The 11,963-nt window shown below is 53.1% G+C and overlaps 1 protein-coding gene and 1 long non-coding RNA gene across 2 annotated transcripts; one reads left to right on the forward strand and one right to left on the reverse strand.

Annotated features, from left to right (window-relative positions):
• Positions 1–1,496: 1,496 nt before the first annotated feature.
• LOC128120585 (uncharacterized) lies at positions 1,497–6,418 on the forward strand. Its single transcript, XR_008221900.1, has 2 exons — positions 1,497–1,648; positions 5,954–6,418. It is a non-coding gene; the product is annotated as an uncharacterized LOC128120585 (long non-coding RNA).
• On the reverse strand, positions 4,112–9,148 carry Cryba4 (crystallin beta A4). The gene is made up of 4 exons (XM_052754741.1): positions 9,030–9,148; positions 6,970–7,111; positions 5,978–6,120; positions 4,112–4,516 (listed from the first exon to the last, which is right to left on the reverse strand). Exons 1-4 carry the CDS (start codon positions 9,146–9,148, stop codon positions 4,369–4,371), a joined length of 552 nt encoding a protein of 183 aa, XP_052610701.1. The 3' UTR covers positions 4,112–4,368.
• Positions 9,149–11,963: the final 2,815 nt, after the last annotated feature.

The raw sequence follows: 11,963 nt of genomic DNA on the forward strand, positions 1-11,963 counted from the left end.
CCATCTGTGCAAGGGACAAGAGAACAGGGTGACAAAGGATTGTGGTCTCTCTGGCTGAGACTGTGAGCTCAGGGCAGAAGGCGGGGGGAGGGGATTGATTCAGTCTACAGTGTGCAAGGCTAGAGCTTCTCCTCTGGAGCACAAATGTCTGTCCCCCTCTGCTGCTCCCCTGATGCCCCTCCCTAATGTGTGGACCAAAACAGCCTCTATGTTGGCAAGTTCAGGGAAGACTTGGAGCAGAGCCAGGGGTGGGCAGGAAAGGGAGGCGCCGCCCACCTGTGGTTTCCCTGTCTATTAATCTGGTAATTATGGGCCTGGAAGGAGGGTGGGCAGAATCCCCACCCACAGGCTGAGGAGCAGCAACACACGGCTCCTTCTTGGGGAGGACGGTTGACAGCAGCACAGGGGGTGGAAAGGAAGGTTGGCTTCTCCTCCTCCTCCTCCTCCTCCTCCTCCTCCTCCTCCTCCTCCTCCTCCTTCTCCTCCTCCTTCTCCTTCTCTTCCTCCTTCTCTTCCTTCTCCTTCTCCTCCTTCTCCTTCTCTTCCTCCTCCTCCTCCTTCTCCTCCTCCTTCTCCTTCTCCTCTTCCTTCTCCTCCTCCTTCTCCTCCCTCTCCTCCTCCTCTTCCTCCTCCTCCTCTTTGCCTTCCACTTCCTTATCTTCCTCTCCCCTCCCACTCTTTCTACTGTGCAGCAGTTCCCTCTGAGGTTAGACCCTTCCATCTCGGAGGAGGGAAGCTCTTTAAGACTCAGGGTGTTTACGGTGAAACACTCCATCCTGCAGAGAAGCTCCTTAGGCTCAGGAAGGAAGCAACTCACAACAGCTCCAGGAAGTCCCTGAAACTGAGCAGATTCACTAGGCCCGCCCCTCCCCAAGAGGATATAAGTGATAAAGAGTCACTCTGAGGAGCCACCTGCCTGGAAGAGGCTCAGACCAACTGAGGCACCAGGAAAGGACACTCTTGACCCATTGAGCCGCCTGCAGGCTGTGCAGTGCACTCCAGGTTCCCAGCTTTATGAGCTGTCACCCGGGCTGGGGTGGGCTTTGGTGATGCAGCTGCCTTGAAGTCATTTCTGCTCCTGTCAGTGACCTTTCACCCATACTCCTGTAAGTAACTCCAATAAAAATGATTGGTTCACCAAGTCTGACTTTAATGGTATCTGAACTTTGGTCTGTTTTTGATTCCCTGTCTGCTGGGGTGTGTGGTCATTTGTTCACATTTCCCTGGGAACAGCGTCAAACAACAGTCTCCTCTTTCTAGAGCTGTCCTCTCTCTCTCTCTCTCTCTCTCTCTCTCTCTCTCTCTCTCTCTCTCTCTCTCTCTCTCTCACACACACACACACACACACACACACACACACACACACACACACTCAAGCTGTCACAGAGAGGTTCCTTCCTGGCCCTCTGGTGCCATTGCTGCCTGCTCTCTGGTCTCTACTCCTGGGCACTGGTTCAGCAGTGGGAGGAGCCACCCGGAGGAGACCAGGAGGAGACCACAAAGGCACAGGCTTGTCTTGTTTTCACAGCGTTTTCTTCCTCATTTACCACCCCCTGGACCTCTATACTGTGCCTTCACGGGGAAGGGAACCCAAGGCTTGGTGAGGAAGAACAGCTGCCAGAGGCCACCGGGTCTAATCCAACTCCAGGTGTGACTACTTCCTGGGGAGATGTGAGTAGCCAGAAGGAGGCCACGAAGGGCAGAGGCACAGAGGCATTTCACTGCGTCACCCTGGGCCAGTCCTTTGTGCTCTCTGGGCCAGGATTTCACCAGCTTGTGGCTCCTCCCTCCTGAACCCTGCGGTCAGTCCTTTCTCTGCTAAGCAGTGTTTGCGGTGACAGGTGCCCCCTGCCTGCTGGCTGCTTTGGTCCGAAGCAACCAGCTTTAATTGCCTTTCTTTTAGGATCTTGGGAAACTGACCTCCTGGGAAGATTTGAAGAATAATTTCATGCTTTCTGCTTCCCTCCCAAGATCGCCCCGCTGGGTCAACTGTTTTCTTCTCTGTCACTCCAACACAGCCTCACATCTGGGACTTTTTTTTTTTTTTTAAATACAGTTGCCAGCCTCCCTCCTGGCTCTGGCTTGAGCTGGCTCTTAACAGAGGTCACCAATCACCTGTGACCTCTCTGACCCTCTCTTTTCCCTTCCACCCATATTCCCTGCCTTGCTCCCGTATATAAGAGGATGCACAGTTACTCGTACTAAACTGTGAGGACTGCTTTCTTAACTCTTAGGGCAAAGCATGAGCCCATCAAACTTATTGTTTATAAGCCTCATTTGATCCCCTTTAGCTCTTCATCATGCCCCCGAAATCTTGCACGACTCACAGTGGACTAAATGATCCTATGGGCTGAGTGTCCTCAGGAAAATTCCTTGACCTCTCTGAGCCTCCATTCACTGTATAGTCCAGGCTAGCCTCAAACTCATAGTAATCCTTTTGCCTCAGTCTCTTGAGTGCTGATCCCAATGGGCATGTGCCGCTATTCTTGGTTTATCAAAATTCTTGGGGTAGGAAGATGTAGCATAAATAGACAAAATGGTGAGATGAGGCTGGGTTATAACTCAGTGGCAAACCACTCACCTAGCATGCCTGGGACTTTAGTCCAATCCCGATAACTTACACACAGAAAACAAGCAGAATGTTTCACGACTAAACCCTAGCACAACCCAAGAGGATGGTGGCCCGAGGGCAACCTGGGCTATGTAATGGCATTCTCAAAAAGGGGGGCACTCGGTGGCTAACCGTTTGCCACCAAAGCGTGAGGACGCAAGTTCAGATCTCCAGAACCTGTGTAAATGCTGGGTGGGTTTGGTAGCCTGTGAGAAGAGAGGGCTGAGTCAAGGGAGCAAAGATTAGCTTTGTCTGGGAGCTCTGGGTTTCACCGAGAGACCCTCCCCTGTAGGGAGCTGAGGAAGCCCTGGGTGAGTGTGGATTGTGGACAAGAACAAACGCCTCAGACCATGGCAGTGTCAAAGCCTTCCTCTGATCTGAGTGCGAAGGCTGACAGAGTGTGTGCATGGCCATTGAATAAGCTGTTCCCAGAGGACCCAGGTTCAATTCCCAGCATGGACATGGAGGCTCACATCTGTGTAGCATGAATCTTAAATGGTCTTAATAAAAACAAACCCAGAGCCTGGTATTGGGGTGAATGCTGGAAGGTCAGAGAAGCAGAACAAGTCACAGCTTCCTCACCTTGCCAATTCCTCAGCTGATTCTGTTTCTTCAGACTGGAAGCCTCTGAGTCCTCATGCAGAACGAATCTCAGCTGAATTGCTGCTCAAAAACTTAAAAGCTTAACCAGCTCTAGTTCCTGGTCCTCACACCTTATATACCTTTCTGCTTCCTGCCATCACTTCCTGGGATTAAAGGCGTGAGTCACCATGCCTGGCTGTTTCCAGTGTAGCTTTGAACTCGCAGAGATCCAGATGGATCTCTGCCTCTGGAATGCTAGGATTAAAGGCATGTGCTACCACTGCCTAACCTCTATGTTTAATATTATGGCTGTTCTGTTCTCTGACCCCCAGATAAGTTTATTGGGGTGCACAATATATCAACCACACATCTGTCTCTAACTCTGGTCTCAGAGGATCTGACGCCCTCTTTGGGTGCACAGACCTACATGCAGGCAAAACACCCAGACACATGAAATAAAAGAAAAAAATTATAGCATAAATCAGTAAAAGGGACAATAGGAGCTGGGCGGTGGTGGCGCACACCTTTAATCCCAGCACTCGGGAGGCAGAGCCAGGTGGATCTCTGTGAGTTTGAGGCCAGCCTGGGCTACAGAATGAGTTCCAGGAAAGGCACAAAGCTACACAGAGAAACCCTGTCTCAAAAAACCAAGAGAGAGAGAGAGAGAGAGAGAGAGAGAGAGAGAGAGAGAGAGAGAGAGAGAGAGATTAGGGATAGAGAGGGTTCAGCATCTGAGAGGGCTTGCTGTTCTAGCATGTGGACCAGATTTCCCACACCCAGCCCCTCACAACCACCTGTAACCCAGCTCCAAGCCGCCTTCTGCATATATGGCATTCACAAACATAGGTGCATGTGACACACACACACACACACACACACACACACACACACACACACACACACAAATAAGCCTTAAAACCAGACAAATGACAGAAATTTTATAAAGCTACAGATCGCTTCATCAGGAAGAGAGGTGAAATTGAAAAACACAAGTGATACTGAGCCTTTTGTTTTTAATTTTATTTCTTTGAGCTTCGTGAGCTGGTGGGGCATGGGCTGGCTGACAGGGGTGCGGGGTTCCCAGGAGACATAGGGGTAGCCAGAACCAAGAACAGCCACATCTCCAGCCAGTCACTCAGTCGTTCACGGAGGCACCCCAGTGCGCCTGTGCCTGCTCACTGCTGGATCCTGCGCACACTCTGCACCTGGAAGGTGTGGGCATGGGAGCCCCACTCCCTAAAGTGCTTGTAGTCACCCGAGTGGTGATCGCTCTCCAGTACGTACTGAAAACCTCGGTAGCCGGGAAACTGGGAACAAACCCACCTGGAAAATGGAAGAGACGGTTACCACACAGGGGCTCTGAGGCCCAAACCAAGTCAGGCAGAGATGCCCTGAAAAGCCCAACCAGCCAGGTGGGCTTCGTGGCCCTGGTACCCCACACGTGTGCGCAGGAGCTGTCTCCCCCCACAAGGCCTTCACTGCTGCTGTTCCCCGGGGCAGAGACAGCCTTCCAGCCACTCTTCAGGGCCACAGTGTATGGTCTCTCTCAAGACTGTCCATCCACCTGTCTCTACCAGGCCCCTGGTTGTCCCTTCTTAACAGGGATAAAACTGGATAATTTTTTTAAAGATTTATTTATTTATTATGTATACAGTGTTCTGTCTGCATGTGTCCCTGCAGGCCAGAAGAGAGCGCCAGATCTCATTACAGGTGGTTGTGAGCCACCATGTGGTTGCTGGGAATTGAACTCAGGACCTCTGGAAGAATACCCAGTGCTCTTAACTGCTGAGCCATCTCTCCAGCCCCAAACTGGATAATTTTAAGATTACTTTTTGAGCTGTCTGCCTTCCCTAGAGTAAGCCCTGGCGCCGGACGCCTGGAGCTCATCCCTCAGTCTCCCTGCACAGACACTGTGCACCAGAGGAACCAGTGAACGGCTCATGAGGAAAGCAGGAATGAGGGGATGGACAGGAAGTCTTTCTCTGTCCAGCCCTCCCTCACAGTTGTTCCGAGGCATAGACCCCTTGCGTTATTCACGACAGGGATTCTTGACTTGGGTTTCCTGAGCGTCCACCTTCCTCTCTCCAGAACAGTGTCACCCATATTGAGACACATCCTGAATCTGGTTCGTCACCGTCTAAACAAAAGGCCCACTTCGCACCTTCATCCTTGCTTGTAGGAGCCAAGAGCCCTGGAGAAGGAGACTTGGCCTCACACACCCGATCTCCCTCCCACCTGATCTCCTTCCCGGTCCCAGTCAAGTGGTTGGGGGGGGGGCGGTTTTGGGGGAGACATACGACACTGAAGCAAGAGTCTCAAAAACCATGTGACCCTATCCAGCCAATCAGAGTATCCCATTCATTTGGACATGGTGATTGGTTCAGCGGGGAGCACATGACCCAAGCTGGATAGATGGAGTCAGGCATCGTCTCTCGCGCTGTGGACAGAGTGTAACGCCGAAGTCTCCATCTTTGGCTTTACATTGGGGGAGAGCTGGTTTAAGAACAGAGCTAGGTGTAGTGAGACGGGGAGGGCGGCAGATTCCAGCAGTTTCTGGATCCAGCTGTGCCTGAAGCTGTTCACCGGGACCCACATACATCCTTTGTCCCTAAACCAGCTTGCCCTGGGTGCCCATCTGCCACTTGCAACCCCATACATTCTGTCTGATGCCCTCTGTGCCTCCATGTTCTCCGGCATGCTGGGCACACAGTCTCTACAGAATGTGTCCCAGCCCTTCCCACATCTCTTTTGTCCTGGCAGCCAGAGCCGTAGGGGTCCACTTACGCCCCAGACTGAACATGGAAGGAGCCCACTTCCGTGCCGTCCCAGCCCATGGCCTGCAGAGAGGGATAGTCATCGCTCAGCTCGCCTTTCCTGCCGAGGAAGTTCTCCTGCTCGAAGATGGTCAGCCTCGAGTCACGGTGGTTCTACAGACAACAGAGAGCTGGGTCAGACCGCCAGGTGCCGGATGGGACACACAGGAGCCACTGCCCCTTGCTCAGCCTTTGTCTCCCAAGTCAGCCTTCTATCCAGAGCTCTGAGAAGGGCAGCAGGCGACGGGAAGCTTTACAAGATGCTTCAGCATCTGTCTTCCACAAGGACAGAACAAAAACTACAAGGATATCCACCATAACTGTGAAAAATAAAGGAACTGAGCTAAATGTCCCATAGCAGGAGACCAGGCACGAAGACAGGGTGTTGTGCTATAAAAACCATGTGAATATCTGGGTTAGACTCCTGATTCTGCCCTTTGCCAGCTGACTGAGCTCAAGTGCACCACCCAGTGAGTGTTTCTGGGGCTCTACTTTCCCATAGCTTTAACACGGAGCCAACCATATCTCCCTTCCATCTTTGGGATGGGAGAGCAATGCCTGGCTCCGTCCATCTCCATCAACAGCAGCAATGTACAATGGAGAGGAGACGGTGAGTTGGGGACAATATGTAGGACCCATCCTCCCAGCCAGCTCTGCCTTCCCTGGCATCCAGCTCTCCCAGGGGCCCTGAACCATGAAAAGAGGGAAATACCAACAAAGGGGCTCCCGCCGTACCCAAAATTGCTACAGGCTGAGATTTCGTGTTGGGGTGTAGCCACAGCATGGGTGCTATCACTTTCTGCCAAATTACAGAGACTGGGGGTAACTGAAGAGAGAGACCACCCATATCACTCTCTTGATGGATGAGAGCTTGAGCTTAGAGATCTGCTTCCCAAGTGTCCATGAGCAGGGCTCTGGTCACGGAGTGTGTGTGTGTGTGTGTGTACAGGCAGTAGGACTCACAGCGCAGGCCACAGGCCGGAAGGAAGTAAGCCTCTCAGCGGGGTAGGCTGTGTTGCCACTCCAGGCGTCCCAGCCTGGGTACTCCCCTCTCTCCAGCACGTATTGTTGCCCTTGGAAGCCAGCATGCTCAAAGCCCACCCACCTGCAGACAAACAGGGCAGAAATGGCAAGAAAGAAGAGCTGCCAGCCTGAGAACTGGGTCAGGGCTCTAATGGGGGTGAGTGAGCCTCTGAGGCCAGTGGACAGTACCTGGGTTGTTACAGCTTTACAACTTGGGAGGGGACGCAATGGCCTTTCAGTAAGTGGAAGCCAACAGTGGAGCAGCACCCAGGTCACCCTGCCCAAGAACAGTCATGCCTAGACCTTGCTAATGCCAAGTGTGAGAAACCCTGCCTAAGCCCAGCATAGGAAATTCTGCCTAGAGCCAGCATCACACTGGCTTCCTGTGTCCAACAGGGAAGGGTCTGCCCTAGGCAGGTGCTCTGGGGTCCTCACACATTCATTGCCACAAAGGTCACATCGTGTAGACAGGGTTCAGCCATGGGCTGTGACTCCTCATGATCCTGTCAGACACAGAGATTGACAGGAGTCAGGAGCTGTCTGCCCTGAGCTGTTGCTCATTCCCCCTCCCCAGGTTCTGGGACAGCTTCTCCCTCATGCTCATTCCCCACGGCAGGAGGGCCTTCCGCATCCCCACCTTGGGCAGAAGCATGGAAGCAGCGCCCTATCAGTCCCCTTGTGTTGTGTCTCCCTCAGGGACAGAGAACCCTGGAGACTTGTGTGTGTGCTGTCTGTGTAAGTGATAAGTGCTCTGAGTCTATCCAGGCTCTTTTCCTCCTGTCCAGCCTCACCTGGCAGTTTGCAGGACACCCTCCCTAGATAGGCAGCTGTCCTGAGCCCTGTCTCCCACCTGAATAGAGCAGAAGCTAAAAGAACAATCAAGAACAATCGCCAGGCTGGAGAGATGGCTCAGAGGTTAAGAGCACTGGCTGCTCTTCCAGAGGTCCTGAGTTCAGTTCCCAGCAACCACGTGGCGGCTCACAACCATCTGTAAGGACATCTGGTGCCCTCTTCTGGCCTGCAGGGATACATGCAGACAGAGCGCTGTATACATAATAAATAAACAAATCTTAAAACAATTGCCGTGGTGTAAGATGCATACAGACCACCAAGGTGACCTTGGGAGGCACCCACAGAAGTAGCCTTGGCTCTGAGTCATACAGAGAAAGTACCACTCTCCTTTTGGTTTTCTTCCTAATTTTCTGGGATCTTCTACCCAATGGAATAAGCATCAGCCACATACAAACTAATTACAATTAATCTGAAGATTAAGTAAAAATTAAAATTCAGCTCCTAAGTCACAGAATATGCATATGAAATTCTTCCTCAGTGGTCACATGTGGCCAGTGACTCTCGAGCAGATTCAGTAGATTTATAAATCTCCCCATCCTTGTAGGAAGGGCTGCTGCAGGCTGCTAGTCTCGAGGGCCAAGGGTAAATGATGCTTACTTTCAGTTTACGTCTAAGAGGGACATCTTCAGACCCAATGGGGCTGCCTCATCTAATGGGCAGGGACTGTGTGATGGTGTCCCTTACAAGTGGGACGTGCACGACCTGGATAATGTGACTCAACAACCCTGCATTCTCTTCTGCACCTGGGAGGAACACAGAGGTACAGTCAAAGCCTAGAAAGATATGTCTGGGAACATGTATGGGTTCCAGCGTCCTCTCCGGATCCCTTCCTGTCCCCCTCCCCACCTCAAGGCCTTCGCAGTAGACTTTTACATGGCTCCTCCATACTATTTGTTTTGAGAGACGATCTCATGAGGCCCAGGCTGGCCTTGAACTCACAAGCTTCTGGCCTGCACTTGCTCAGGCTAGGATTATGGGCATGTGCCATCCATCACACCCAGCTTTGAGTTCCTCTTTCTGAAGCCAAGCATGGTCAAAGAAATACAGCAGGAAGATTGTGTGAAGTGGGTCAATGGTGGGGACCAGAAGACCCAAGTTCAAGCTCCACCTCTGCCTCCCCATCCTGACTCAATATCTTCCATACTCACGCTCCACTCAGGACTTTCAAAGACCGCACGGTCTCAAAGCCGAGCTCCAGCACGCTGGGACACTCAGCTGTGAACTCATGCCGACGGCCCTGGAAGCCCTCTTCATCCCACACCACCATCTGCATAGGAAAGAAGGGAGATGTGTGGACATCAGGGTTCTGTGAGCAGTGAGGGTCTCGCCCTGGACTCGGGGTGAGGCCAAACAGGAAAACCAAGTGCCTCCAGGGCCAGGTGGGTGAGCAGGGTGGACTGTGGGCTGTCCTGGACAGTGTAGGCCTAGAGTATGGACGACTTCTGTCCACCATCACTCCCCGCTGACATCAGGGGGGGAAATGCAGACAGAGCTTCCATTTCTCAAGGCCTTCACGGAATACTTTTACATGGCTCCTCCATACTCTTTGTTTTGAGAGACGATCTCATGAGGCCCAGGCTGGCCTTGAACTCACAAGCTTCTGGCCTGCACTTGCTCAGGCTAGGATTATGGGCATGTGCCATCCATCACACCCAGCTTTGAGTTCCTCTTTCTGAAGCCAAGCATGGTCAAAGAAATACAGCAGGAAGATTGTGTGAAGTGGGTCAATGGTGGGGACCAGAAGACCCAAGTTCAAGCTCAGGCTGTGTGACTCCCTGGTCTGAGACTTGGGTGCATGGCAGTTGGCACCCCTCCCCCAGGACAGAGGGTTCAGTAAAGTTCTGTTTGGGGGGTTCTTAGCTTGGTTTCCGCCCTCTCCTCCCAGGACGCCTGCTCCCCGGGGCCACTCCCTACCCTCCAGTGTCCGGCTGACTTGGTGCACTGCAGGGTCATGTTGGCCCGGTCCTACAGAGAGAAGAACACAGTCACCTTTGACTCCCTGACTGAAGCAGGGGCAGAATCCAGATGGGTCTGGGTGTTCCTAAACTGGGGTGACCCTTCTCCCATCCCGCCCACCTGCAAACGGCATCTCCTCAGCCACATCTGGGTGTCATCACCTCCAGCCCCAGCTCACAGTGGGGTGGCTGTGGCTATTTGGGTGGAATGAGGTGGATGCATCACTACTCCCCACACACACACACACACACCAACACATACACACAAAAGTGCAATGCTAGCCCAAGGCATGGCTCTCATAGTGGACACATAGGCCACAGAACAGTGGCGGGGGTGGGGGGTTTTGCATTTAAATAAGTCATAGGCAGCAACAGTCTGGACATTCGGAGACTACCTGGGTTATGGTGGCATTCAGGGTGACCAGTGACATCCCCAAAAGGATGCCACCAGACAGCTCAGCTCCACTCCTGCCTCCCACCCAGACTTACCAAGAAGGGCCCAGAGCACATGTCAGAACCAGGACCAGACAAGGTCAGGCTCTTATAGGCAGGAAAGGGGCAGGGGCCCCCGAGGGACAAACACAGACTCAGCAAGCCAGTGGTCGAAACAAAAGCCAGTCCTGGCCAAGGCCCAGGGTGGACATGTCAGCAGCTCTGGCTTTAGTGGGGAGGGAACAGTGGCCCGCCCCAGGGACAGCACTAGGGAAAATGAGAGGTGGACACTCCACCTCCATCAGTTCCACAGGACTCCTGACTAGGACCAGGGAAACACTAGACCTGGGGTCCAGCATCACCTTGACAGTGTGTGACCTTCTGTCCGTCTGCATGATAGGACAGGCATAAGCCAGACCTCAGGGCTGCCGTCTCTACCCTCCTCCACTCCCCACACCTACCCTCCTCTACCACTCCACATGCCCCTGCCTCTTCTAGCTGGGCGTCAGGCTCTGGCTTGAGGCCACTCATTTAAAGGGTGGAGACAATTCTACAGAGGCTTGGAAGGAGGGGCATTCTAAACCCCAGGGGCACGGGGCAAGGGCTTTGGATAGCAAATACAGAGCAGACAGAGCACAAGTCTTCGGAGGGGGAGGTAAGAGTGTTGGTCAGGGCCAGAGCCGGTGCAGTCGGCAAGACCTGTGGAAGGGTCTGTGGGTGTGCACGCAGGAGCAAGAGGCTGCGGCTTGCAAACATGCTTCACGAAGCAAAGCGTGGCGGACAAACACCCAAGGCGTGGAACCCCCTGAACCCTGCCTCTGAGGCAGCCTGAGAAGGGCCTGTCACAGGAGTAGGTAGCACGGCAGGAACCACTTGTGGTAAAACTCGCCCCCGCGGCTGAGCGAGATGACCCGGATAAAGAGCGAGTCTCCTGATGGCCAGGAAACAGCAACACCTCTTCCTTCCTGCAAGAGCAAAAGAGCTGTCACCCATGCGGGACTTGGCGAAGGGTAGATGGGACGCGCGCGGCCTCCACAGGCAACAGCCTGGTCTGCATCCCACACCTGTGAGCTGAGTACCTTTGTGCGGGTTCCTAATGCCTCTGAGCCTCAATTATGTTGTGGATTAAATTGGAAATAAAAAGACAAAGTGGGTCGGGCAGTGGTGGCGCACGCCCTTAATCCCAGCAATCAGGAGGCAGAAGCAGGTGGATCTCTGTGAGTTCGAAGCCAGCCTGGTCTACAGAGCGAGTTCCAGGACAGCCAGGGCTACACAGAGAAACCCTGTCTCGAAAAACAAAAACAAACAAACAAAGACCAAGTGGAGGCTGATGGCTGATGAGATGTCTCAAAGGGGTGCCTACCACCAAGCCTGATGACCCGACTTCAATGCTCAGGACCACGTGATGGACGGAAGGAACTGATTCCTTCAAGTTGTCCTCTGACCTCCACGTGAGCTGGGTCTTGGCCACTTTTACCATCCTTGTTAACAGAAGAAGTGCTTATCATTATGAATGACGGTTCCCCCAAAGCAGGAACTGAGAGCGTCTAAGAGTCTGGACTCAGGAGGTTAGAAGGACCGGAGTCCACAGCCCTGCGTGGTGATGCACACCTGTAATCCCAGCACTTGGGATGTGGAGGCAGGAAAGCCAGCCTCAGCTACATAGAGAGCTTGGAGTCAGCCTGGGCTACATGA

The sequence above is a fragment of the Peromyscus californicus genome, unplaced genomic scaffold (assembly GCF_007827085.1).
Source record: "Peromyscus californicus insignis strain IS unplaced genomic scaffold, ASM782708v3 Scaffold_2__1_contigs__length_46816999, whole genome shotgun sequence".
NCBI lineage: Eukaryota > Metazoa > Chordata > Mammalia > Rodentia > Cricetidae > Peromyscus > Peromyscus californicus.

Excerpts from the sequence above, each read along its gene's own strand:
- Cryba4 (XM_052754741.1), bottom strand. The coding sequence starts at position 9,148 with ATGGTGGTGTGGGATGAAGAGGGCTTCCAGGGCCGTCGGCATGAGTTC. Across the intron at positions 7,112-9,029 it reads TTGAAAGTCCTGAGTGGAGC|GTGGGTGGGCTTTGAGCATG; the intron begins GTGAGTATGGAA and ends GTTTGTCTGCAG. Across the intron at positions 6,121-6,969 it reads TCCGGCCTGTGGCCTGCGCT|AACCACCGTGACTCGAGGCT; the intron begins GTGAGTCCTACT and ends TGTTGTCTGTAG.